General features: G+C 54.1%; 1 protein-coding gene across 1 annotated transcript; it reads right to left on the bottom strand.

Moving 5' to 3' along the window:
* On the bottom strand, positions 1-27503 carry EPHB4 (EPH receptor B4). Its single transcript, XM_050783648.1, has 17 exons — positions 26966-27503; positions 24244-24314; positions 23682-23969; positions 22313-22709; positions 18610-18765; positions 18025-18357; positions 16692-16816; positions 15548-15713; positions 12308-12410; positions 12043-12107; positions 11490-11603; positions 11142-11389; positions 5257-5472; positions 4304-4453; positions 2922-3115; positions 2589-2744; positions 1-1029 (listed from the first exon to the last, which is right to left on the bottom strand). Exons 1-17 carry the CDS (start codon positions 27015-27017, stop codon positions 900-902), a joined length of 2964 nt encoding a protein of 987 aa, XP_050639605.1. The 5' UTR covers positions 27018-27503; the 3' UTR covers positions 1-899.

The raw sequence follows: 27503 nt of genomic DNA, 5'->3' as shown, positions 1-27503 counted from the left end.
ACCCCCGGAGCTGGGACACGTCCCATTTTCTTTTATTCATACAAAAAGTTACTTTTTTAAATATAATTTAAGAACCCCTCCAAGCACCGGCATCCGTTTCTGGGTTCCACCACCACCTACCGCCCCTTTTACTACCTCACCCTGCACCCCTTCATGGGACACAGCTTGGGGGTCCCAGGCGGGATCCGGGGAGGTGGCATGACCAAGGCACTGTTCTGGAAACAGACACAATGATGGATCCCTGTTTCAACTTGGGCAAAGGAGGCCGTAGTGAAAAACAGGTTCCCTCCAACACAGAGTTGTGACAAGGACGGTAGAAAAACGAAACGAAAAAACAAGAAGGGAACGGGGAGAAAAATTAAGACCAAAAACAAAACTCAAAAACCTTCAATATGAAGGCAGCAGCTGGGGGAGAGGCATTTACAAGGGAAAAAATGATTGAGTTTGGTGGTGACAGCAGCAAGTTGGGACTACAAACCCCAATGGTTTTGTCACTGGGCCCTGACACCCCTTCTTGCCCCCTGGGACAGTCCCCCTCTCCGGAGCTGGCAAGGGAGTCACACTCTTTGGTCTGCGGGAAGGCACCCGTCAAGGTGAGGGGGGTCACCTGGGGAGGCTGGGAGATGATGGGCGCTTCCTTTCCCTCTGGTCACACCCAGTCCTGAGGGAAAGGCACCCTCACCCTTGGTCTGGAGTTCCCCGAGGGGGCTGGGGGGGTGTGATTTTCCCCTCCTATTATGGCAGAACCCCCAAATCCTGTCTCTCCAAATTGCCAACTCCCCACCCCACGGGTTCAAAGTGCAATCCAGCGGGGCTCAGGGCTGGGGGCCTCTGTGAGTCCCCACTCTGCCCCAGAAAGATGAGGAGGCCCTGTCCCTGGGGTGGGCAGTTCCTGCAGGTCAGTACTGTGGGGTCGGTCCTCCGGTCCCACCCGGGGCTCCCGGCTTGGCCTGGGACTTCATGTGCTGGACACTGGCCAAGATTTTCTTCTGGTGTCCCGCCAGAGTGACTCCGATTCGGAGCAGGTCCCTGTAGAAGGAAAGGAGAGCTCGGTGAGACCCTAGGGTCCCTGTGGCCGCTCTCCTCGCTTGGCTACTGAGCTGGTCCTAGCCTCAGCATTGTAAGCCAAACAGAAAAGCCAGCGGGAGAGGGAGAACCGATGTCAACAGTTGTGGGGCAGTTTTAGGAGCCAGGCAGCCATCCTTCTGTGCAGCCGCAGTAGGGGGTGGGGCTGGAGGCCAGAGGCGGGGGGCTTTGGCTTGGGTACCAGGGAAGGAAGGAAAAGAGAGAAAGTCCCGCAAACTGAGACTAGGGGAAGAGGCTGCACAGATTGCCGTAGAGGGAAATGGAGATGTGAGAAAGAAAAGGCCGAAGTGGGAGAGGAAGAGCTGGGTGGAGAGGAAGAGGAGGTTGCTGATGGCTGGAGACTGAGATAAGGGGAAAAAAGGGAGAGGAGGCCCTCTGGGTCAGAGAGAGGCTGGGAAGAATTAGGGAGGGAGTGCCCAGGCCCCATGGGGCAGGGGCAGACTGGCCTGGGACCCTCTGGCTCTAGCCTCCTGAGTAGCTGAGACCACAGGCATGCACCACCATGCCTGGCTAAGTTTTTTGTTTTTGTTTTGTACAGATGGGGTTTTGCTATGTTGGCCAGGCTGCTCTCCAACTCCTGGGCTAAAGCATCAGTCCACCTCAGCCTCCCAAATTGCTGGGATTATAGGCATGAGCCACCACCCGGCCTTCACATTTGTTTTTTTTTTTTTTGAGATGGAGTTTCACTCTGTTGTCCAGGCTGGAGTGCGATGGCACAATCTTGGCTCGCTGCAACCTCCACCTCCCAGGTTCAAGCGATTCTCCTGCCTCAGCCTCCTGAGTAGCTAGTATTACAGACACGCACCACCATGCCCAGCTAATTTTTGTATTTTTAGTAGAGATAAGGTTTCACCAAGTTGTGCACAATGGGCTCGAACTCCTGATCTCAAGTTATCCAACTGCCTTGGCCTCCCAAAGTGCTGGGATTACAGGCATGAACCACCGTGCCCGGCCTTCAGATTTTTATATTCCTTCTGTTATTCAACCTGGGATGAGAGGAGATCTTGGGAGAGAAACGGGAAAGCAGAAAGGGGGAGTAGCAGACAAAGGCCAAGTGGGGATATGCAGCCTTTGGGAGGCGAGGAATCATAAAACCATTTCACATGAAAGCTGAAGAGGATCTCCAAAACCTAGCCCAATCTTCTCCTTTTATGGGTGGAAAAAGAGAACCCGAGTTGACACGTTGTTACTGTAAGAGCCGGGCCTGGAATGCAGATAGATGCACAAAGATAGATACGGAGTGAGAGGCAGAAACTCGATGGCCCAGGGCAGTGATGGCAGGAGGAGGTGAGGCGGGCAGGCTGGCCCCAAAGAGTCCTTGGGTCCTTGGCTACATGGGGCTGTTACTGCTCCTCCGGGGCCCTTCTAGGCATGGCATGAACGCCGTGCGAGAAGACAGCGTTGGCACCCGAAGCTGACCCCAAAAGCCCCTGCAGACCCCATGGGCCTGACTCCAGCTGCCTTGCTCTCCCCACCCCACTCCAGCTCTTGCCACTACTTACTCGGCAGAGATCTGGCTGACCAGCTCAAAGGAGCCAAAGCCAGCGGCTGCAAAACTTTCTTCATATCTTCCCATCTTGATGGCCCGAAGCCACTCGCCCACAGAGCCAAAAGCTGAGTAGTGAGGCTGCCGCTGGTCCAGGAGAGGGTGTGAGGCCCTGGGGGGCAAGGATGGGGAGGAATGCTGAGTACCAGGCGCGGGTCCGGGCGAGGAGGTGAAGCCCAGCCTTGGAGAGGCGGACAGAGACCCTTCCACCTAATGTCAATGAACAGACACTTCTGGGCAAGGAGTGGGGGCAGAGAGCAGGAAGGGGCCCATTCCCTGCAGTCCTCACCCGCCATTCTCCCGGGCCACGATTTTGAGGCTGGCAGGGTTCCGGATCATCTTGTCCAGGGCGCTAACCACCTGAGGGAAGCGGGGCCGGGCATTCCGGTCTTTCTGCCAACAGTCCAGCATGAGCTGGTGGAGGGACGTGGGACAGTCTGGGGGCGGGGGCAGCCGGTAGTCCTGTTCAATGGCATTGATCACCTGGAAAGAGGGGAAGCAGCTCTGGGTAAGGATGTCCAGGAAAAGCAAGATGCTAACAGGCCCAGGTAATGGTGGCCTGGCAGATGGTAGCCTGGCAGATGGTAGCATAGCAGCCACAGCCCCCACAAAAATCACAGATCCAGGAATCTTCCTAGCCGGAGTTGAAGCCCTCTGTGGCTGGAGGCCCCAGCAGCTCTTAGGCTATGATACAGACACGTTACCTCCCAACCCTGCCCTCCGTCTCTGCATCCTTCTGCGACCCAAATATGCTGTATCCAACTCTTTTTTTTTTTTTTTTGAGACAGTCTCACTCAGTCGCCCAGGCTGGAGTACAGTGGCGCGATCTCGGCTCACTGCAAGCTCCGCCTCCTGAGTTCTCACCATTCTTCTGCCTCAGCCTCCCGAGTAGCTGGGACTACAGGCGACCGCCACTACGCCCGGCTAATTTTTTTTTGTATTTTTAGTAGAGACGGGGTTTCACCGTGTCGGCCTGGATGGTCTCGATCTCCTGACCTTGTGATCCACCCGTCTTGGCCTCCCAAAGTGCTGGGATTACAGGCGTGAGCCACGGCGCCTGGCCCCAACTCTTTTATTTATTTTTTAAGATGAAGTCTCACTCAGTTGCCCAGGATGGAATGCAATGGCGTGATCTTAGTTCACTGCAGCCTCTGTTCCTGGGTTCAAGCGATTCTCCTGTCTCAGCCTCCCGAGTAGCTGGGATTACAGGCACCCGCCATCATGCTCGGCTAATTTTTTGTATATTTTTAGAGACGGGAGTTTCACCATGTTGGCCAGGCTGGTCTTGAACTCCTGACCTCAGGTGATCTGTCCACCTTGGCCTCCCAAAGTGCTGGGATTACAGGTGGGAGACACCACGCCAGGTCCCCAACTCTTTTTAAAACTTTTTTGTAGAGATAGGATCCGGCTGTGATACCCAGGCTGGTCTCAAGATCCTGAGTTCAAGTGATCCCCCTCCTCAGCCTCCCATAGTGTTGGGATTGCAGGCGTTGAGCCACTAGGCCTGGCCCTGCATCTCAACTCTTTGATACAAAGATCAATTCTCCTTTTTTGTCATCTCCATGGTCTCAAGAACCCAGCAGTCATGACTTTCTGGGAACCCACCCTTCACCCCAAATCCCAGGTGAGAAAACACTCGAGGAAAGCTTGGTACGACCATGGGACACTTACATCCTGATTGCTCATGTCCCAGTATGGCCGCTCCCCAAATGACATCACCTCCCACATCACAATCCCGTAACTCCAGGCATCACTGGCAGAAGTGAACTTCCGGAATGCAATGGCCTCTGGGGCAGTCCATCGGATGGGAATCTTTCCTCCCTGAAGAAGGAGGAGAAAAGGTGAGCTGGGGGACTCACTGAGGGACTCACCAGACCCAGCACACTGCCCCCTAGACCCCAACCCCACTCGGCTTTTTTCCCCTAGCTCAGGTCCCAAGCCTCCTACTCTCCAATGCTGTTTGCCCAGGTTGGACTGCAGTGGCACAATCTTGGCTCACTGAAACCTCCGCCTCCCTGGTTCAAGTGATTCTCCTACCTCAGCCTCCTGAGTAGCTGGGATTACAGGCGTACACCACCTCCCCCACCCCAGCTAATTTTGTATTTTTAGTAGCGACAGGGTTTCCCAATGTTGGCCAGGCTGGTCTCGAACTCCTGACCTCAGGTGATCCTCCCGCCTCAGCCTCCCAAAGTGCTGAATGAATTTACAGGCATAAGCCACCATGCCTGGCCACTGTTCTTTCGAGACAGGGTCTTACTCTGTCGCCCAGGCTGCAGTACGGTGGCACATTCATAGCTCACTGCAGCCTCCAACTCCTGGGCTTAAGCGATCCTCCTGCCTCAACCTCCCAAATAGCTGGGACTACAGATGCATGCCACTGCGCCTGGCTAATCTTTTACCATTTTTGTAGAGATGGGGTCTTGCTGTGTTGCCCAGGTTATCCAACTGTTATTTTCCTAGACATCTGGAAGTTGGCTTCCCGGAGCTGACTGTCCCCGCCACCCACAGCCTGCTCCTCTATCCTCTCCCTGGAGCAGGGCTGCCAAACCCTCAGCCTCCCACCTTTCCAACCTGCGCTCCCCACCTGGCCCTAAGAAGTTCACACCCCTGGTCCCCAGCGTTACCAGGGAGCTCGTGTAGGTGGGATCGGAAGAGTTCTCCTCCAGGAATCGGGAAAGGCCAAAGTCAGACACTTTGCAGACCAGGTTGCTGTTGACTAGGATGTTGCGAGCAGCCAGGTCTCGGTGGACGTAGCTCATCTCGGCAAGGTACCGCATGCCCGAGGCGATGCCCCGCAGCATGCCCACAAGCTGGATGACCGTGAACTGTCCGTCGTTCAGCTGGAGAGCAGATGGGGTGGGGGCTTGGTGAGGACAGCCCACCCACCATTCCCCCTCCCATCCACATATTTTTTTTTTTTTTTTAATACTTTAAGTTCTAGGATACATGTGCACAACGTGCAGGTTTGTTACATATGTATACGTGTGCCATGCTTTTTTTCTTTTTTGAGGCGGAGTCTCGCTCTGTCGCCCAGGCTGGAGTGCGGTGTCGCGATCTCGGCTCACTACAAGCTCCGCCTCCCGGGTTCCCGCCATTCTCCTGCCTCAGCCTCCCGAGTAGCTGGGACTACAGGTGCCTGCCACCACACCCGGCTAATTTTTTGGATTTTTAGTAGAGACAGGTTTTCACCATGTTAGCCAGGATGGTCTCGATCTCCTGACCTCATGATTCGCCTGCCTCAGCCTCCTGAGTAGCTGGAACAATAGGCATGTGCTATTATGTCTGGATAATTTTTTAACTTTTAGTAGAGATAGGTTCCCATTATGTTGCCCAGGCTGGTCTTTAACTCCTGGCCTGAAGCGATCCTTCCGCCTGGGTCTCCCAAAGCACTGGGATTACAGGTGTTGAGTCACCACATCCAGCCTCCCGTCCACTTCCTAAACTGTATATGTCACTTCCAGACGCACCTCACAACTCACCTGTAGGGCAAGTCCCCAACTCTCCCAGGTGAGCCTTCCTTTCTTTTCCCAAGTTTTCTCGGTTCTTGCTACAATATCACAACCCATTGCTTAACTTACAATGGTTGCTGTTTCAATGGTAAGTATTCAGTCTCTCCAAATTAGGTTATAATTTGAAAAATTATTTCAAGTTTTCCTTCTATTTAACCTGGTACACTGCTTTACACCCAGGAAATACTCAACAAATGCTTTTCTGTTTTTCAGTTTTTTGGAGACAGGGTCTCTTTCTTTCTCCCAGGTTGGAGTGCAGTGGCACGATCATGGTTCACCACAGCCTTAAACTCCTGGGCTTAAAGGATCCTTCTGCCTCAGCCTCCTTAGTAGCTGGGACTACAGGTGCACACTGCACCTGGCTAATTAAAACAAAGGGTTTTTTTTTTTTTTGGTAGAGGTGGGGGTTTCACTGTGTTTCCCAGGCTTGTCTCTAACTCCTGGCCTCAAGCAATCTTCCCACCTTGGCCTCCCGCAAGGTGCTGGGATTACAGGCATGAGTCACCTGAGCGACCTGTCTACAGGTGGAGATGCACTGGTGCTGATCCAACCACAAAACTGTTCAGTCCTCTTGGACTAGCTGTGTGTGGATTTGCAAGAGAACAGTGAGGAACTGCAGTATGGCCACTGATTGAGTGCAGAAACCAAGGTCTGAAGCCCAACCTTGACCTTGAGAGAGTTCCCTCTCACCAGGGAAACCAACAAGTCACAGACAGTAAACAAATCCCATTTTCTGGGTTCAGCTAAGATTCGGGAGACCGTCTGCAGCCCTACAGAACCAGGGACATAGAGTCCAAAAACTGAATTCTGAATCCCCTCCAGACCTGCACCTGCCCTACTACCCGCTCAGTTCATGGCAACACCATCACTTGTCAGATGGTCAGGGTATAGACCTCAGAGTCTCCTGTGACCCCCTTTTCTCCCTCACCAGCCACTTCCAATCCATCGGCAAGTTCTGCTGGTGATGCTTCCAAGACATGTCCCAAATCCAAACCCTTCCCTTCACCCCACGGCCTGGATGCTGGCAACAGACTTCTGCTGCAGGCCTCTCCCAGCTCCCGCTCTTGCTCCCCAGCATTCAGCAAAGACGTCTTTGTATTTTTTTTTTTTTTTGAGACGGAGTCTCGCTCTGTTGCCCAGGCTGGAGTAAAGTGGCGTTATCTCGACTCACTGCAACCTCCGCCTCCTGAGTTCAAGTGATTCTTCTGTCTTAGTCTCCTGAGTAGCTGGGATTACAGGGGTGCACCACCATGCCTGGCTAATTTTTGTATTTTTAGTAGAGACAAGGTTTCACCATGTTGGCCAGGCTGGTCTCAAACTCCTGACTTCAAGTGATCCACCTGCCTTGGCCTCCCAAAGTGCTGGGATTACAGGTGTGAGCCACCGTACCCAGCTGGATCCTCTTAAACCACTCTCCTGCCAAAGCCCTCCAGCGGGTTCTCATCACACTGCCCAATGCAGGGTCTTCCATCTCTCCTCTGTTCACCAGGTTCACCTGCACTCGCCTTCCCGTCTCTCTCTCTTTTTAAGAGATGGGACGCCAGGCGCGATGGCTCACGCCTGTGATCCCAGCACTTTTTGGGAGGCTGAGGCGGGTGGATAACCAGGTCAGGAGATCAAGACCATCCTGGCTAACATGGTGAAACCCCGTTTCTACTAAGAATACAAAAAATTAGCCAGGCATGGTAGCGGGCGCCTGCAGTCCCAGCTACTCGGGAGGCTGAGCAGGAGAATGGCATGAACCCGGGAGGTGGAGCTTGCAGTGAGCCAAGATCGCGCCACAGCACTCCAGCCTGGGGGACAGAGTGAGACTCCATCTCAAAAAAAAAAAAAAAAAAAAAAAAAAGAGAATGGGATCGCCCAGGTTGGAATGCAGTAGTGCAATGATGGCTCACTGCAGCCTCAATCTCCCAGGCTTAAGTGATCCTCCTGCCTCAGCCTCCAGAGTAGCTGGGACTACAGATATGTGCCATCATGCTCTGCACATTTTTGTATTTTTTTGTAGAGCCGTATTTTGTATTTTGTAGAGTGCAGTGTGAGCCACTGCGCCTTTAAGCAGTTTTCTGTCTCTTTGACCAGTATTGGTGGCTCACGCCTTTAATCCCAGCACTTTGGGAGGCCAAGGAGGGTGGATGGCTTGAGGCCAGGGGTTTGAGATCAGCCTGGCCAACATGGTGAAACCCCGCCTCTACTAAAAATACAAAAATTAGTCAGGCGCGGTGGCTCATGCTTGTAATCCCAGCATTTTGGGAGGCCGAGGCAGGCAGATCACGAGGTCAGAAGTTCAAGACCATCCTGGCCAATACGGTGAAACCCCGTCTCTACTAAAAATACAAAAATTAGCTGGGCGTGGTGGCGCTCGCCTGTAGTCCCAGCTGCTCAGGTGGCTGAGGCAGAAGAATCTCTTGAACCCAGGATGTGGTGGTTGCAGTGAGCCGAGATTGTTCCACTGCACTCCAGCCTGGATGACAGAGCAAGACTCCGTCTCAAAAAACAAACAAACTAAACCAAAAAAATCCCACATCAGATAGAGCTTCTCTTACAGAAAATACAGAGAGACAAGCTAAATGATCCCACAAGAAGAATCTCATAAATCCAGAAAACACCACATTCAGGCGCACAAGAGACGCAACCCCTCAGTGTGTCAGTGTCATCATAAGGAGCTGCTCAGGATTTAGAGAGGCTCGAAAATACAATAATCTGTAGGCCCAGTGGCTCATGCCTGTAATCCCAGCACTTTGGGAGGTTAAGGAGGCAGGATCGCTTGAGTCCAGGAGTTTGAGACCAGCCTGGGCAACATAGCGAGACCCCATCTCCACAAAAAATTAAAAAATTAGCCAGGTGTGGTGGTGTGCACCTGTAGTCCCAACTACCTAGGAGGCTGAGGCAGGAGGATCACCTGAGCCAAGGAGTTTGGAGGCTGCAGTGAGCTATGACTGCACCACTGCACTCTAAATTGGGTGACAGGGCGAGACCCTTTTTCTAAAATAAATAAATAAAATATATATAATAACCAGGTACAAAGCCTGGTCCTGAACTGAATCCTGGCTGGAATAAAGCAGCCGTGAAGAACATTTTTGGAACAACTAGAGAAACGTGAAAATCAGCTGGGTATTCAATGACACTAGGGAATCACTATAATTCTGTTCAATGCAATGTTATTTTGCTACATAGAAAAATGTTTTGATTTTTTAAAAAAAGATGCCTAGGCCAAGCATGGTGGCTCATGTCTGTAATCCCAGCAATTTGTGGGGCCGAGATGGGTGGATCACTTGAGCCCAGTTCAAGACCAGCCTGGGCAACATGGTGAAACTCAGTCTCTACTAAAAATACAAAAATCAGCCGGGTATGGTGGTGCATGCCTGTAATTCCAAGCTACTCAGGAGGCTGAGGCAGGAGAATCACTTGAACCCAGGAGGTGGACGTTGTGGTGAGCCAAGAACGCACCATTGTACTCCAGCCTGGGTGACAGATGGAGACTCGGTCTTTTTTAAAAAAAAAAAAAAAAAAAAAAAAAAAAGCCTAATAAAGTCAAAAAAAAAAAAGTCAGTAAAATCTGATAAAGTGACCAAATAAAGTTAAGTTCTTCCCTTTCCTCTCTAGCCATATTTGCATGAATGACCCTGTTTGCTTTTTTTCACATTTGAAATGATTTGTTTACTTTTTTAAAAAGCCATCTATTTACTTGCTAATTTTCAGTCCCCGTGCCCCATTAGACCATCTGTTCCCCAGGAGCAGAAATCCAGTTTGCTGTGTGCATAGCTTTATTCCTGGGGACTGGGAGGATGCCTGGTGCATAGAAGGCACTCAGTAAATATTTGTCAAATGAAGGAATGACAGGCCAGGCACGGTGGCTCATGCCTATAATCCCAGTGCTTTGGGAGGCTGAGGAGGGAGGATCGCTTGAGGCCAGGAATTTCAGACCAGCCTGGGCAACCTATCAAGATCCTGTCTCTACAAAAAAATTTTTAAATTTGCTGAGCATGATGGTACATGAGTGTAGTTCCAGCTACTCAGGAGGCTGAGGCGGGAGGATCACTTGAGCCCAGGAGGTCAAGGCTGCAGTGAGCTGCGAATGCACCACTGCACTCTAGCCTGGATGACAGAGTGAGACCCTGTCTTAAAAAAAAATAAAAAATTAAATTAAAACAAAATTTAAAAAAGAAGGAATGACAACCTTCAGCTGTATGGGTCAGTGGGAAAGGAAGGTCCCAGGAACCCGGCCTTTCCCAGAGGGAAAATTAAAGTCAGAGGACTGGCCGGACGTGGTGCCTCATACCTGTAATACCAACACTTTTTGAGAGGCTGAGGCCGGGAGATAACTTGAGGTCAGAAGTTTGATACCAGCCTGGCCAACATAGTGAAACCCTGTGTCTACTAAAAATACAAAAATTAGTCGGCATGGTGGTGGACACCTATCGTGCCAACTACTTGGGAGACTGAGGCAGAAGAATCGCTTGAACCCTGGAGGTGGAGATGGCAATGAGCCGAGATCGCCCCACTGCACTCCAGCCTGGGCGACAGAGCAAGGTTCTGTCTTTTAAAAAAAAAAAACGGCCGGGCGCGGTGGCTCAAGCCTGTAATCCCAGCACTTTGGGAGGCCGAGACGGGCGGATCACGAGGTCAGGAGTTCGAGACCATCCTGGCTAACACGGTGAAACCCCGTCTCTACTAAAAAATACAAAAAACTAGCCGGGCGAGGTGGCGGGCGCCTGTAGTCCCGGCTACTCGGGAGGCTGAGGCAGGAGAATGGCGTAAAAACCCGGGAGGCAGAGCTTGCAGTGAGCTGAGATCCGGCCACCGCACTCCAGCCTGGGTGACAGAGCGAGACTCCGTCTCAAAAAAAAAAAAAAAAGGCAGAGGACCAGGGCTTAGCCCAAGAGGAAAAGGCTGGAGAAGCTGACGTGGGATCCACTGTCTGTCCTGGCTTCTTAGCCCAAGTGGCCTTTGGGTGTAAGCGGGAACTCCAGGTGGCTGCGGAAGCCAGGGAGGGTGCTCACCCGCAGGAAGGAGTCCAGGGCGCCGTTCTCCATGAACTCCGTGAGAATCATGACAGGCATGCTGTTGGTGACCACGCCCTCCAGGCGGATGATATTCGGGTGCTCGAACTGGCCCATGATGGAGGCCTCGCTCAGGAACTCACGCCGCTGCCGCTCCGTGTAGCCACCCTTCAGGGTTTTAATTGCCACACAGCTCTCCTTCTTCCCTGGGGCCTTGAGCCGGCCGCGGCACACCTCGCCAAACTCACCTTCAAACAAGGACACGGACGTCATCAGCTCTCCCGCCCTGGTGTGGCCCTGCCCATCCCCGCTTCGTTCCCAGGTGCCAGGGCAGCCTTCCGCTCTCACCTGCGCCAATCACCTCTTCAATCTTGACATAGGAGACATCGATCTCTTTTGCAAATTCCCTCACAGCCTCATTAGGGTCTTCGTAAGTGAAGGGGTCGATGTAGACCTTAGTACCTGAGAAATCAGGCAGGGCCCCGTCAGCCGGGAATTAACTCCCACTGGACTCAGAGGCTCGGCTCATAGCTCTTGGCCCCAAGCCCCTATTTCCTTGTTTTTGTTTTTGTTTTTTTCCTGAGATGCAGTCTCGCTCTGTCACCCAGGCCTGGAGTGCAGGGGCACGATCTTGGCTCACTGCAACCTCTGCCTCCCAGGTTAAAGTGATTCTCCTGCCTCAGCCTCCCGAGTAGCTGGGATTACAGATGCCCACCACCATGCCTGGCTAACTGTTGTATTTTTTTATAGAGACAGAGTTTCAACATGTTGGCCAGGCTGGTCTCGAACTCCTGACCTCAAGTGATCCGCCCACCTCTGCCTCTCAAAGTGCTGGGATTACAGATAGAAGCCACCACACCCAGTCCCAAGCCCCTATTTCCATCAAATTAGGGCAACCCACCATGCCCAATGAGATACTGTCCGTGTTTGTCCGAATATTCTGCTTCTCTCCCGTTGCTCTGCTTCCTGTAGCCAATGGGAAAGGAGCAAAAGGTAAACTGAGTCACACATCTCTATGAGGCACACAGTGAAGGGAGGAGCAGGGATTGGAGAAGATTTCAAGTAAAAAGAGGCTGGGGGCACCCAGAAAGTCTTGCCCTGTAGCACCCAGGCAGGTGGCCATCAACTCAGGGCTTCCAGGGCCCTCTGGGTGTCAGAGCCCTTACCTGAGGCAGAGAACGGCGACCACAATGACCACCAGGACCAGGACCACACCCACGACTGCCGTGCCCGCAATCAGGGCCAGCTGCTCCCGCCAGCCCTCGTTCTCTGCAGAAGGAAAGGCTGTTGATCAGGAGAAACTGATGGGCCTGCAGGAGGCCCCAGCCCCGGCTCTGAGCAATGAACTGTGATCTCCTGAGAACAGGTCCCCAGTACAGGGGACAGGTGGAGGGAGAGGACACAAGCAGGCAGGGTCAGGGAGCAGACCACGGGTTTCAAACTGTCCTCCAGGGGCCAGCAGGCTCCTCTGAAGTCCCTCAGGGCACAGGAGGAAGTTCCACAATGTTTTTACTGCCAGAGTAGCTTTTTGTTTGTTTTTTGAGATGCAGTCTCACTCTGTCGCCCAGGCTGGAGTGCAGTGGTGCAATCTCAGCTCGCTGCAATCTCTGCCTCCCGGGTTCTGCAATTATCCTGCCTCAGCCTCCTGAGTAGCCGGGATGACAGGTGTGTACCACCATGCTCGGCTAATTTGTGTATTTTTAGTTGAGATGGGGTTTCACCATGTTGCCAGGCTGGTCTCGAACCAGCCTGGGCATAAGCCAGCATGCCAGCCACCAGACTGGTTGTGATTTGGTTGTAGTTTAAATACCAGAGTCCACAAAAAAATCCCCATTCAATGAAACATTCAAAAGATGAAACATTTCCAGGTTTTTATCCAAAAAGTGGAAACAATTGAAATGTTCACCAAAAGATAAAATAATAAACAAAATAGGCTATTTCCATACAACTGATTATTACGTCTCCATAAAAAGAAATGAAATATTGGCCAGGAGCAGTGGCTCATGCCCGTAATCCCAGTACTTTGAGATGCTGAGGTGGGAGGATTGTTTGAGGCCAGGTGTTCAAGACCAGCCTGGGAAACACAGCAAGACCCCATCTCTACCAAAAAATAATAATAATTATCCAGGCATGTCCCAGCTACTCAGGAGGCCGAGGTGGGAGGATTGCTTGAGCCCACAAGTTTGAGGCTGCAATGCACTATGATCATACTGTTACATTTCAGCCTCGGTGACAGAGCACAACCATGTGTCAAAAACAAAAACAAAAAACAGATCAGGTCCAGTGGCTCATGCCTATAATCACAGCACTTTGGGAGGCTGAGGTGGGCGGATTGCCTGAGCTCAGGAGTTTGAAACCAGCCTGGGTAACATGGTAAAATCCATCTTTACAAAAAATACCAAAAAAAAAAATTAGCTGGGCATGGTGGCTCATGCCTGCAGTCCCAGCTACTTGGGAGGCTGAGATGGGAGGATCACGAGCCTGGGAGGTTGAGGCTGCAGTAAGCTGTAACTGAACCACTGCACTCCGGCCTGGGTGACAGAATGAGACCCTGTTTCTGAAACAAAGAAACAAAGGCAAAACACAACCAAAAAACCCCACGGATATATACTACAACATGCATAAACCTTGAAAACATTCTGCTTGGTGAATAGTCACAAAAGACCACAGTGGAGGATTTCAAGACAGAAAGTGGATTAGTGCTTGCCAGGGGTTAAGGCAACAGAAAGATCTGGGTGGAGGGTGATGGCTAAGGGCTATAGGGTCTCCTTTGAGGGTGCTGAAAAATGTCCCAAAATTACTTGTGGTGGTGACTGCACAATTCTGTGAATGTATCAAAAGTCATCGATTGTACACTTTGAACAGGCAAATTGTATGGCGGGGAACTGTATTTCAGTAAAGCTATTACAGAAAATTACAAGGTTTAGAAAGCCACTGGTCCAAGCTGGGTGTGTCAGCTCACACCTGCAATCCCAGCACTTTGAGAGGCCGATGCGGGCGGATTGCTTGACGCCAGGAATTTGAGACCAGGCTGGGCGACACAGGGAAACTGTCTCAACAAAAAATTAAAAAAAAAATTAATTGAGCATGGTGGCAGACGCCTGTAGTCCCAGCTACTTGGGAGGCTAAAGTGGGAGGACTGGTTGAGCTCGGGAGCTGCAGGCTGCAGTGAGCTAGATGGTGCCACTGCACTCCAGCCTGGGTGATAAAGCAAGATCCTGTCTCTTAAAAAAAAAAAAAAAAAAAAAAAAAAAAGTTAGGCTGGGCGTGGTGGCTCACGCCTGTAGTCCCAACACTCTGGGAGGCCGAGGCAGGCGGACCACGAGGTCAGGAGATTTAGAACAGGAGGCAGAGCCTGCAGTAAGCCAAGATCGCGATAGAGCAAGACCATGTCTCAAAAAAAAAAGTTAAAGAAAAAAGAAAGCCACTGGCCTAGCATATTAAAAATAACCTGTTACCTCCAATTTTCAAAGCTCTGCAGGAAGCTTCATGATATTTCCAATTTATTGGATGGGGAATGGAGAGCTCGGGGTGAGGTTGTTGCTAAATGTCAAGCCTGTGCTGAGCTTTTTTTTTTTTTTTTTTGAGACAGTCTTGCTCTGTTGCCCAGACTGGAGTGCAGTGGCACAATCTCAGCTCACCGCAACCTCCACCTCCCAGGTTGAAACAATTCTCCTGCCTCGGCCGCCCGAGTAGCTGGGATTACAGGCGTGCACCACCACGCTCAGCTAACTTTTGTATTTTTAGTAGAGATGGGGTTTCACCATGTTGACCAGACTGGTCTCGAACTCCTGACCTCAAGTGATCCTCCTGCTTCGGCCTCCCATAGTGCTGGGATTACGGGGTGAGCCACCGTGCCTAGCCATGCAGTGAGCTTTCATCACGCCACTGCACTCCAGCCTGGGGGTACAGAGTGAACCAGGCTGAACTTCACACTCAGCTGTTGGTTTTGGTTCCGACACCCTACGTTCTTTCCTCTCTAGGGCATGCCATGTGATCCACAGAAAGAAGGACATGAAGATAGGACTTTGGCCAGGTGCGGTGGCTCATGCCTGTAATCCCAGCACTTTGGGAGGCTGAGGCGGGTGAATCACAAAGTCAGGAGTTCGAGACCAGCCTGGCCAGCATGGTGAAACCCTGTCTCTACTAAAAATACAAAAAATTAGCCAGGCGCAGTGGCAGGCGCCTGTAATCTCAGCTACTTGGGAGGCTGAGGCAGGAGAACTGCTTGAACCCGGGAGGCAGAGTTTGCAGTGAGCCGAGATGGCGCCACTGTACTCCAGCCTGAGGGACAGAGCAAGACTCCATCTCAAAAGAAAAAAAGATTGGACTTTGGGGACCTGGGGTCTTCCCAGGAACTTTGGGGGTCTTTCCAACCCCCAGCCTCACCCTTTCCCCAGGCTCACCATCCAGTTGGGTCTGGCTGTGATGTTCCTGGCCAAAGGGTCCGTAGCCAGCCTCAGAGCGCGCCCGTACCTGCACCAGGTAGCTGGCTCCCCGCTTCAGCCCCCGCAGCTCTGCCCGGTTTTCTGACGTCTTCAGGAACCGCACGCTGCTGGGACCCTCGGCACCCTGTCCAGGAGAAGTAGGGGGGTGGCTGTCACACGGGGCCCAGAGTTCCTGCTGCTCTTCCTGCCTCCTCCCCTCGCCCTCCACTCCCATCACTAGCCTGCCTCTAAGCTGGTGGGGCCTTTGGGAGAACTTATGTATGCAAGCCATGTGCTGTATTCATAGTATCTTTTTTTTTTTTTTTAAGACAAGGTCTCACTCTGTCTCTCAGGCTGGAATGCAGTGGCGCAAACACGACTCACTGCAGCCTCGACCTCAAGTCAAGAATCACTTGGGCTCAAGTGATTCTCCTACCTTAGCCTCCCGAGTAGCTGGGACCACAGGCACATGCCACCATGCCTGGCAAATTTTTTTTTTTTGAGATGGAGTCTCACTCTGTTGCCCAGGCTGCAGTGCAATGGCGCCATCTCAGCTCACTAGAACATCCGCCTCTTGGGTTCAAGTGATTCTCCGGTCTCAGCCTCCTGAGTAGCTGGGATTACAGGGGCCCACCAACATGCCCAGCTAATTTTGGTATTTTTAGTAGAGATGGGGATTTCACTATGTTGGCCAGGCTGGTCTCGAAGTCTTCATCCCAGGTGTTCCACCCGCCTCGGCCTCCCAAAGTGCTGGGATTACAGGTATGAGCCACTGTGCCCAGTCTAATTTCTCTTATTTTAAATTTTTCAAAGAGATGAGGTTTCACCATGTTGCCCAGCCTGGTCTCAAACTCCTAGGTTGAAGCAATCTGCCCACCTTGGCTCCCAAAGTGCAGGGTATTACAGGCGTGAACCACCACGCCTGACCTGAGCCACTGTGTCCAGCCGCTGGTAACTATTACAGTAACTATTTTATAGATGAAGAGTCTGAGGCTCAGACAGGCCAAGGGGCTTACCCAAGGCTGCCCAGGGAATCCACGGCAGAGCCTACAACCCATGTGTCCCAGCCAGGAGAGCACAACCCATTGCCCACCCCCACCCCAGGGCTGGGGGATGGCCTCACCTTCTCATGGTACTTGACCTCGTAGTCCAGCACAGCCCCACTGGGTGCCCGGGGAACAGCCCAGGCCAGGCTCAAGCTGCTGGGTGAGGACCGCGTCACCCGGATGTCAGACACTGCGGGAGGTACTGTGAGAGGCAGAGACACAGGGAACCCTTCTGCATGGTAGGTCTGTCCCTTAACTTAAAAGAATTGTTTTTGGCCGGGCGCGGTGGCTCAAGCCTGTAATCCCAGCACTTTGGGAGGCCGAGACGGGTGGATCATGAGGTCAGGAGATCGAGACCATCCTGGCTAACACGGTGAAACCCCGTCTCTACTAAAAAATACAAAAAACTAGCCGGGCGAGGTGGCGGGCGCCTGTAGTCCCAGCTACTCGGGAGGCTGAGGCAGGAGAATGGCGTGAACCCGGGAGGCGGAGCTTGCAGTGAGCTGAGATCGCGCCACTGCACTCCAGCCTGCGCGACAGAGCGAGACTCCGTCTCAAAAAAAAAAAAAAAAATTTTTTTTTCGAGACACAGTCTCGCTCTGTCACCCACGCTGGAGTGCAGTGGCACAGTCTCGGCTTACTGCAACCTCCACCTCCCGGGTTCAAGCAATTCTTCTGCTTCAGCTTCCCAAGTGGATTACAGGTGCCCACCACCATGCCTAATTTTTTTATTTTTAGTAGAGACGAGGTTTCACCATGCTGGCCGGGCTAGTCTTGAACTCCTGACCTTATGATCAGCCTGGCCGTGTCCCTTATCTTTTCCAACACTTCCTCTGCTGGCTACGCTTATCTCAGTTTCTCCCTGGCTGTTTCGAGAATTCCTTGATTCTCTCGGCCCCCAGTCCCATTGGGAGCCTTCCTGTACTTAACTATCCAGCTCACCTTTAGGTCCTCCTCACCCTCTCTTTCTTATTCGTTTATTTTGAGAGAGCGTCTCACTCTGTCACCCAGGCTGGAGTGCAGCGGTGCGATCATAGCTCACTGCAGCCTCCAACTCCTAGGCTCAAGCGATCCTCTCGCCTCAGCCTCTTGAGTAGCTGGGACCAAAGGCACGCACCGCCTCACCCGGCTAATATTTTTATGTTTTGTGGAGACAAGATCTTCCTATGTTACCCAGGGTGGTCTTGAACTCCAGGGCTCAAGTGATCCACCTGTCTCAGACTCCCAAAGTGCTGGGATTACAGGAGTGAGCCACTGAGCCCAGCCACTGCCCTCTTTCTGCCTCTTGCCCCCAAAGCCTCGGCCCCTCACACTTCCTGGGGACCCTTCACAGCCCCTGCCTCTCCCCTTCAGGCCCTCAGTGACATCTCTCCCGCCGGACCACCCGCCGCCCCAGCCCCCAAGTCTCACCCTCTCGGTCGGTGGTGACATTGACAGGCTCAAATGGGACGGGCCCCGTGGCTAAGGAGGACACTCCGTTCAACGCAGTGACCTCAAAGGTATAGGTGAAGTCAGGACGCAGCCCTCGAACCACCACCCAGGGCTCCACCAGGTCCCGGGGGCCAGGGTCAAAGGTCAGGTCTCCCCCGCAGGGCGCGCAGGAGCCTCCGGGTCGGCACTCCCGGCAGCGGAGGGCGTAGGTGAGGTCCTCTCGGCCACCGGACTCCAGGGGGGCACTCCATTCCAGGTGCAGGGAGGAGCCGTTCAGGCGGGAAACCACGCTCCGCGGAGCCGAGGGAGGGGCTGCAGGAGACCAGGGAGTCAGGCAGAGGCTGACCTGCTCCGCGGCGGTGGGGAGAGGTCTGTGGAGGGACCAGCAGCCATGCTGGACTCTTGCCTTTGAGAAAGCGGGCTCCACCTGTTCCTCTGGGCTAGGGACCAGCATGCCAGGGACAAAGGGAAGAAGCCCAGGGAGGATGGGGGTCATGTCAGGGTCCATCTCAGGGGTCTGTGACCCATCTCCAATGAACTTGCACCTGGGTGCTGGTCACTTACTGGTGCAGGGTGCACCCCGCGGGTCTGTGCGTGCCCGGAAGTACCCGATGCGGCACTGGCAGACGGCTGATCCGATGTTGTTAGAGTGGCTATTGGCTGGGCATGGCTGGCAGGACCCTTCTCCTGACAGGGGCTTGAAGGTGCCCTGGGCACAGGCTGAGAGAAAGAGAAAGCATTCATCAAAAGCATGCACGAAAACATCCATCTGTATGGTGGGCCTGGTGGCTCATGTCTCGAATCCCAGCGCTTTGGGAGGCTGAGGCCGGAGGATCGCTTGAGCCACGGGGTTCAAGACCAGTCTGGGCAACATACTGAGATCCCATCTCCAAAAAAAGAAAAAAATTCCGGCGCTTTTAAGGGTGATGAAGTGCTAAGGTGGGAAAATGGACAAAAGATCTCAAAATCTCTCCTCTTAGAGGAGAAAGGAGTCTCTCTCCAGAGAAGGGATCCTAACCTGTTTTGACCCTAATCTTGGCAGTCTGGTGAAGCCCACAGAAAGACCTCTACTCCAAATTATGATTTTAAATGCACACCACAAAATACATATGAATACCAGGGAAACCAATTAAGCTGAAATGCAATGACTGAAACATGAGGAAAAAACTTTGGCCTACAGCAACACTTGTGTTTTTTTATTAAGATATAGCAGCAGGGCCGGGCGTGCTGGCTCAAGCCTGTAATCCCAGCACTCTGGGAGGCCGAGATGGGCGGATCACGAGGTCAGGAGATCGAGACTATCCTGGCTAACCCAGTGAAACCCCGTCTCTACTAAAAAATACAAAAAGCTAGCCGGGCAAGGTGGCGGGCGCCTGTAGTCCCAGCTACTGGGGAGGCTGAGGCAGGAGAATGGCATAAACCCAGGAAGCGGAGGTTGCAGTGAGCTGAGATCCGGCCACTGCACTCCAGCCTGGGCAACAGAGTGAGACTCCATCTCAAAAAAAAAAAAAAAAAAAAAAAGATATAGCAGCAGGTCTCTTAACCTCTGTAATACTGAAGTCATCATGAGGAAAAACAATGTTTTGGCTCTTGGAATGGCTTGTAAATACCTGTGATTTTTTTTTTTTTTTCCTAATAAGGAGGCCTTGGGCAGGCAAATCACTTGAGGTCAGGAGTTCAAGACCAGCCTGGCCAACATGGTGGAAACCTGTCTCTACTAAAAATACAAAAGTAGTCAGGTGTGGTGATGCATGCCTGTAATCCCAGCTACTACTTGGGAGGCTGAGGCAGGAGAATCGCCTGAACCCGGGAGGCAGAGGTTACGGTGAGCTGAGCTCCCGCCACTGTACTCCAGCCTGGGCAAAAACAGCCAAACTCTTTCCTTTTGGAGTGCGCTCCCAGGCTGGAGTGCAATGGCGCGATCTCGGCTCACCGCAACCTCTGCCTCCCGGGTTCAGGCGATTCTCCTGCCTCAGCCTCCCAAGTAGCTGGGATTACAGGCATGCGCCACCATGTCCGGCTAATTTTGTATTTTTGGTAGAGATAGGGTTTCTCCATGTTGGTCAGGCAGGTCGCCCAGATAATTTTTTTTTTTTTTTTTTTTTTTTTTGAGACGGAGTCTCGCTCTGTCGCCCAGGCTGGAGTGCATGCAGTGGCGCAATCTCGGCTCACTGCAAGCTCCGCCTCCCAGGTTCACGCCATTCTCCGGCCTCAGCCTCCCGAGTAGCTGGGACTACAGGCGCCCGCCGCGCCCGGCTAATTTTTTCTGTTTTTTTTTTTAGTAGAGATGGGGTTTCACCATGGTCTCGATCTCCTGACCTTGTGATCCGCCCGCCTCGGCCTCCCAAAGTGCTGGGATTACAGGCGTGAGCCACCGCGCCCGGCCCAGATAATTATTTTAAAATTTTTTTGTAGAGACAGGGTCTTTTTTTTTGAGACGGAGTCTCGCTCTGTCGCCCAGGCTGGAGTGCAGTGGCTGGATCTCAGCTCACTGCAAGCTCCGCCTCCCGGGTTTACGCCATTCTCCTGCCTCAGCCTCCCGAGTAGCTGGGACTACAGGCGCCCGCCACCTCGCCCGGCTAGTTTTTTGTATTTTTTTTAGTAGAGACGGGGTTTCACCGTGTTAGCCAGGATGGTCTCGATCTCCTGACCTCGTGATCCACCCGTCTCGGCCTCCCAAAGTGCTGGGATTACAGGCTTGAGCCACCGCGCCCGGCCGAGACAGGGTCTTGCTATGTTGCACAGGCTGGTCTCAAATTTCTGGGCTCAAGTGATCCTCCCACCTTGGCATCTCAAAGTCCTGGGACTACAAGCATGAACCACTGTGCCATAGCAATAGCTATGATTCCCATGGGGCCCAAGTCTCAGGTCCTGTTACAACTGCAGGTGGAATTTCAAGTGGAAATTAATGAATTTCAGGTGAAAATAAAAAGTCTTTTTTTTTTTCCAGCCAGGTGTGGTGACACATGCCTGTAATCCCAACACTTTGGGAGGTGGAGGCGGGCAAATCACTTGAGGTCAGGAGATCGAGACCAGCCTGGCCAACATGGCAAAACTCTGTCTCTACTAAAAATACAAAAACTAGCCAGGTGTGGTGGTGCATGCCTGTAGTCCCAGCTACTCTGGAGGCTGAGGCAGGAGAATCTCTTGAACCCAGGAAGCGGAGGTTACGGTGAGCCAAGGTCGCGCTACTACATGCTAGCCTGGGCAACAGAGCAAGACGCTGTCTCAAAAAAAAAAAAAAAAAAAAAGTCGGCCAGGCGCAGTGGCTCATGCCTATAATCCCAGCACTCTGGGAGGCCGAGGCGGGTGGATCACGAGATCAGGAGATCGAGATCATGCTGGCTAACACGGAAAAACTCCGTCTCTACTAAAAATACAAAAAATTAGCCAGACGTGGTGGCGGGCGCCTGTAGTCCCACCTACTAGGGAGGCTGAGGCAGGAGAATGGTGTGAACCCAGGAGGTGGAGCTTGTAGTGAGCCGAGATCGCGCCACTGCACTCCAGCCTGGGCGACAGAGCAAGACTCCGTCTCAAAATAAATAAATAAATAGTCATTTTTTTCCTCCATCAAAGCTCACAGATTCCCTAGAAAACCAGAGGGTAAGAAGCCCTGCTCTAAAGAGAAGGCTAAGCGAGAATTCAGTATCAATAAATTAGAGACTCACAATGAACAAGTGTGGAGACCTTAAAGGCTTTGTCCCTGCACCAACAAGGTCCACCCCACAGGACAGTCCTGCAGCCCAGCCCAGCCTCCCATGTTCGGCAAGCAGGGACGTTGGCCAAGGTTAAAGAGAAGTCTGGAAACGAGAAAGGGCTCAGAAAACAGACCCTCTGGTAACTGAGTGCTCAGGAGAGGGAAGAGCATTTGAAACAGAAAGTTGGCTGGGTGCAGTGGCTCACGCCTGTAATCCCAACACTTTGGCAGGCCAAGGTGGGTGGATCACAAGGTCAAGAGTTTGAGACCAGTCTGGCCAACATGGTGAAATCCTGTCTCTACTAAAAATACAAAAATTAGCCGGGCATGGTGGCGTATGCCTGTAGTCCCAGCTATTCGGGAGGCTGAGACAGGAGAACTGCTTGAACTAGGACCCGGAAGGCAAAGGTTGCAGTGAGCAGATTGCGCCACTGCACTCCAGCCTGGGAGACAGAGCAAGCCTCCATTTCAACAACTAAATAAAATGGAAGCTTAAGAAGTGGGTCCTGAGTGGAGTTCAGGACTCTCTCCCGGATGAGCAGCAGTCGCAGGGGAAGCTCCAGCTCTCACCTCGGCACTTGGTGTTCCCCTCGGCCGCCTCGAACCCCGGAGCACAGCTGCAGCCGGTCACCGGCTGCTCAGCCCACTGGCCGTCCTCACGGCAGTAGAGGCTGGGGCTGGGGCCAGGGGCGGGGATGGCATCCACCACGCAGCTGCCAGCCACGGGCACAACTAGCTCCCGAGGCACAGTCTCCGGGAAGCGGGTCAGGTTCACAGTCAGCTGGGCGCACTTCTTGTAGAAGAGGTGCAGGGACAGCAGGGCCATGCAGGCACCCTGGTCCTGGAAGGCCAGGTAGAAGCCGGCCTTGCTGAGTGGTCCCAGACGCAGCGTCTTGACATTCACCTTCCCGGTGGCCTCGGCCCCAGGGCGCTTCCGGGTGAGATGCTCCGCGGCCACTGTGTCCACCTGCCGGGGCGGGGGAGGCACACCGCTGCTGTCCCCACTCCCTGAGGACCCAGTGGACTGTCGTGCTCTTCCCAGCTCACCCCCCCGGGCCTCCTTGGTTCCTATTCCAGAACCTTCCCTCCACCTTCCCCAGGACACACTTTCTGCAGGCCCCCACACTGTCCATTCATCCTTGCAAAGCTCCTGCGATGTGCCCAGCCTCTGGCCTGCACCTCTGCCCTTTTTATTCACTCATTCTACAAACATTTACTGACACTGACGCCATGCCAGGCCCTGACCTCAGAGTCAAGGAGACAGCAATGAATGAATCTTAGGGAAGTTATAAAGTACCCTGAGGCCGGGCGCAGTGCCTCACGCCTGTAATCCCAGCACTTTAGGAGGCCGAGGTGGGAGAATCTGTCGAGCCCAGGAATTAGAGACCAGCCTGGGTAACATAGAAGACCCCGTTTTAAAAATACAGATATAAAAGAAAAATAAATAAAGTAAAATGAGTGCTGAAACAGCAGGTGGACAGAGGTATGCAGGATTGTAGGGAGGAGGGAATCAGCCGAGGCAGCACAGACAAGATCTCGGAGCTGGAAATTGGAAGACAAGTAGGGGTGTGAGAGGCAGAGAGGCCCCCAGGTGGAGACATCACCGCTGCAAAGTCACGAGCTGGAAACCAGCCAGGTGCAGTCAGGGAATGGGAGAAACTCAGCGTGGCTGGAGCATAGGGGGGTAGAGTGGTTGAGTTGACTGGAGGAGAAGGCTGACCCCTGGGCCTCCCTGGGGACCGGGCCAGGCAGCCCCCATATATTCTGCTGCTCCGCCCAGAAGATCACCCTGTTCCCTCCCCAGACCTAAGCCTCCTCCTTCCAGCCCCTAGCGCCCCAGTCAGAGGCCTCAGAACTACATCGGCTGCCCTCCAGGCCACAGGCTTGCTGGCTGGAATCCCACCTTGGCTGTGGCTGAGCCCCAGTGGCGCCCAGGTACCTTGATGTAGGGGTTCTCCATCCAGGCTGGTGTGAGGGCTGTGGCCGTGTCCGCATCGCTCTCATAGTAGAAGACGGTGAAAGTCTCCTTGCAGGAGCGCCCGGCCCGAGGCAGGGACAAGCACTCAAGCATGGTGAAGCGCAGCGTGGCGTAAACATGGACGGCGCCACGCCGTGGGACCCAGCCTGTGCGAAGCCAGTGGGCCTGGCCCGGGGCACGCTGCACGTCACACACCTCGTAGGTGCGCACACTGTGCTGTTCCTCATCCAGGCCGCTGAGTTCCTCCCACTGTACAGAGAAGGAGGTCAGCTAGGGGGCTGGGGAGCCGCCAGGGAGAGGGCTGCATGGGGTGAATCCTATAAAGTGAGAGGGACGGAGAAACGGGGCCCGCTGGTACTGCGGGGAGGGCGCCTCTGAGGAGAAGGGCTCAGACAACACTGCTGGGGCTGCTGTCATCTGGAGGGACAGGGGTGAGGAGTGGCGCACAGAAAGCAGGTGGCACAGGCCCTCCTTCCTCCCTCAGTTTCCCTCCAGAGCTCCAGCTCCTGGGTGCAGCTCTCACCTGCCCGTCCACCTGAGGGAACGTCACCCACTTCAGATCCGCAGTTTCCAATTTTGTGTTCAGCAGGGTCTCTGAGACAGACAGACAGAGTCAGTGCCGCTTGGGGTTGGGGAGGGAGGTCAGGAAGACAAGATCCGTGGGAACTAGAGGAGTTGGGGGGCCAACAGGGGACTAAGTCCTGCCCTCTGCACCCACCTCCGATTTCTGGCCTCTTTTGCTAAGTGCCAAACCCACCGCCAACATCTGGTAGGCATGGGGCTCCCTTGGGATACCCCAGATCTAGGCCTTCCTGGAGGAGGGAGGGAGATCAAAATGGATGGGGAGAAGGGGCGGCAGTTCAGAAAGGGTTAAAATGAGAGCCCTGCCCCGGTCCTGACCCCCAAGAGCAGAGGCTGCTGGTATGGGAGAGGAACCTCTTGTCTTAGCTTCCATGTTTCCCCCGCTAAGTCCCAGAATCGGTCTTTCTACCCCACAACTTCACTCCCTGTCCAAGACCCCTCCCTGCTTTCAGACCTAACACCCCGTCCTTTCCTCCTTGAAGGGAGTGCTCTGTGCCTGGGGCATAGCCCTGGCCCCCATCCCAGCACCTCCCTCCTCACAAGTGCCCTGATCAGGAAGCGCTAGAGGCCAGGATGCTAGGGTTCCCAGGCTCCCGCAGAGGCCTCACATCTGGATTTGGTTATGGGAAGGCAGAGGGGAGGAGATTATGGGGGGCGGTATGAATGGGAGGGGTGAACACACCTGGCTTGGCTCGAATCATCGGGGGAGGGGACAGGCACTGGAGGAAGGGGGGGATCAGGAAAAACTGCACAGCCCCTGGCAGTGGGGATTGGAGGAGGGAGGGTAGGGGAATCCCCTTAGGGGCCAGCAATGTGGGGGGCAGCGGGCGCTAGGAAGGGCGGAGAGGGGAGCTTCAGGAGAGAAGGGAAAGAGGGTGGGCGAGACAGCCTCTTCCTGGGGTCCAAATGATGTCCTCTGGCCAGGGTTCAGGTGGGAAGCCAGCCAGCCTGAGGTGAGAGGTGCAGGGTCCCCATGGGTGGCAAGAGGCAGCCCTGCTCGCTGGGGACAGGATGCCCGGGTTCTGGGAAGCTGGTGGATAGAGGCTGCCGTCTCCACCCTCCATTGTTCCAGCCGGGATAGTGTTTTCCTGTCTCCAATTTACACACTGTCTCTGCCTCGGGCTGTCCGCAGCCTGGAGCGAGAGCCCGCTCCCTTTCTGCACCCCAGCTCGGCTGCAGCACGCTTTGATCTGTCAGTTCGCGTGTCTCTCACCTCTCTCTCCTCCTCCACTCTCTGTCCACCTCAATTTCTCTTTCTGACAAGTCACTATCTCTCCTTCGCTTTCGGCCTCCACTTCTCGCCATTCCTCCGAGCACAGGGCCTTAGATAAACTACATAACTTTAACTAAGCCCCGGCCTCCTCATCTGAAATATGGGGGCAATGATAGCACCCACCTCAGCGTTGCTGGATGGGTGAAATTAACATTTGTAAGGCGCTCAGCACAGGCCTAGTGCTTGGAAACACTCAGGTAATAGGTGTCACAATCATCATTTCCTCTGCGTCTTTCCTTCTCACCACACCTCGTCCTCGTGGTTTTTCCACCCCTTTGGCCTTCCTCTTCCCCTCGTTCAGGGTTTTTTTTTTTTCCCCTTCTCCTTTCTCTGAGCTGGGCAAACCTCCCCTCAACTCCCAACCCCACACCTAGCCTTTGATCTCCAGCCCAGGGCAATCCTGCCCAGCCCCGGGGGGAGAGGGTTTTTCTAACTCCACTGAATCCTTCCCTTCGGGAGTCCCTCATAGCCTACCCCCCATAGACCACTTTCATACCAGACAGAGAAAGGGGGGTGTTGGCAGCTCACTGAAAGGAGATTAGGGACACAGAAGGAGGGTTTCTAGGGCTCTTGGCTCCCCCTCTAGGGGACCAGGAGGGACAGCGATCCATGGCCAAAAAAACACTTGGAGAGACCAGGAGGCAGGAGATAGGCTGGGTTAGTTAGGGCGATGTGGGGGCCATGTAGGTTCAGTTTCTACCTGGGGGCTGTGTAGGTCAGTTTCTACCCGCTCCTAGGTCTCAAGGGAAGCCCGGGACTCACCTGGGGCCGGGGTCTAGACCGCATTTAAAGGAGTGGGGTGCAGCCTGTAGAAACCAAGGAGCCCCTCTATAGCAGGGGCAGGGGCAGTGGGCCGGAGAGCGGTTTGGGGCTTTGATGTGTGAATGCATAAGGAGGCCATCCTGTTGCAGGAGTGTGGAATTGGAGGATCAAGGTGTGATCGCTAAAAAATTGGCGACGGGGGTCGTTTTAGGGCCTAGCACGAAAAGTTCTGCCTTGTCTGCTGTTGCTCCTCCAGAAACCTTCCCTCATGTAGGGCGGGAGGTGGGACTGGGACAGAAACTTTGCAGATAGTTTTGAAGAGTGGGGTAGGGAGGAAAGGAAAGGCTGCCAGGGGCGTATGGAGTCAGCAGTGAGAGTTTGGGGAGCCCAGGCAGGGGAATGTCCCGGGTCGCAGCCAGACTCCATCTCTTTCCCAAACAAAAGAAAACTCCACTCCCCGCCGGGCGCCTCTTCCCCGCCCCCCTCCCGTTCCAGCACTATCGGTCCGAAGTGTTTGGGACTGGAGTGCCCGGGTAAGGGTAGACAGAGGCCGGCCACTCCACTCCGAGGCCCAGATGTGGTAGGGAGGTCCCAGGAGTGACGGGGTGCCTCCCCAAAGGAAACTCACCTTCCAAAGCGGCGGCCAAAGAAGCCCAGCAGAGCAGCGCCCGGAGCTCCATGGCGCCGCCTCACTCGGGTAGAATCCGAACTGAGTTTGGGGGGCCCTCGCCCCCCCAGGTCTGACTCTCCCTGGGCGGGTGGACGTCGATTCTCCGCGCGGGACTCTCCGTCGGGGCCCTCAGCGCGGGCCCATGCGAGCGTGCGGGGCACCCGGCGGCGGCGCCAAGTGTGGCTCCGCTTCTGTGCCGCGCGCGGGCGGCGGGCCCGGAGCGTGCTGGCAGTGGCCGCGGCGGGCGGGCGCGCAGCAAGACGTGGCTGGAGTCGGGGTCCCTCCGGGGCCTCGGGGTCCCGCCCCGGGTGGCGGGGGCTGAGCCGGCCGCTCGCGGTCTCCCCCCCTCCCTAGAGTGGCTCTGCTCGCGCCGCCGGGCCGAGTGCTCTCCTCGCGGGCGGGGATGGTTGGAGCCCGAGCGGGGACGGAGCGGGAGGGAGGGAGACTGCGGCGCGGGGCCGGGCGGGCCGGGCCGGGGCTGAGCAGCGCTGGGACT

Source organism: Macaca thibetana, chromosome 3, assembly GCF_024542745.1.
Source record: "Macaca thibetana thibetana isolate TM-01 chromosome 3, ASM2454274v1, whole genome shotgun sequence".
Taxonomy (NCBI): Eukaryota; Metazoa; Chordata; class Mammalia; order Primates; family Cercopithecidae; genus Macaca; species Macaca thibetana.
Note: the sequence above shows the minus strand (reverse complement) of the source record. Positions and strands in the feature narration are given on the sequence as shown.

What these genes read in the sequence shown, in the direction of transcription:
- EPHB4 (XM_050783648.1), bottom strand. Translation starts at nt 27,017, where the DNA reads ATGGAGCTCCGGGCGCTGCTCTGCTGGGCTTCTTTGGCCGCCGCTTTG. An exon ending in CCCTGGACTCCTTCCTGCGG is followed by an intron (nt 5,473 to 11,141) that starts GTGAGCACCCTC and finishes TCTGCTCTCCAG; the next exon opens with CTGAACGACGGACAGTTCAC. An exon ending in CCACCTACACGAGCTCCCTG is followed by an intron (nt 4,454 to 5,256) that starts GTAACGCTGGGG and finishes CTCCTTCTTCAG; the next exon opens with GGAGGAAAGATTCCCATCCG.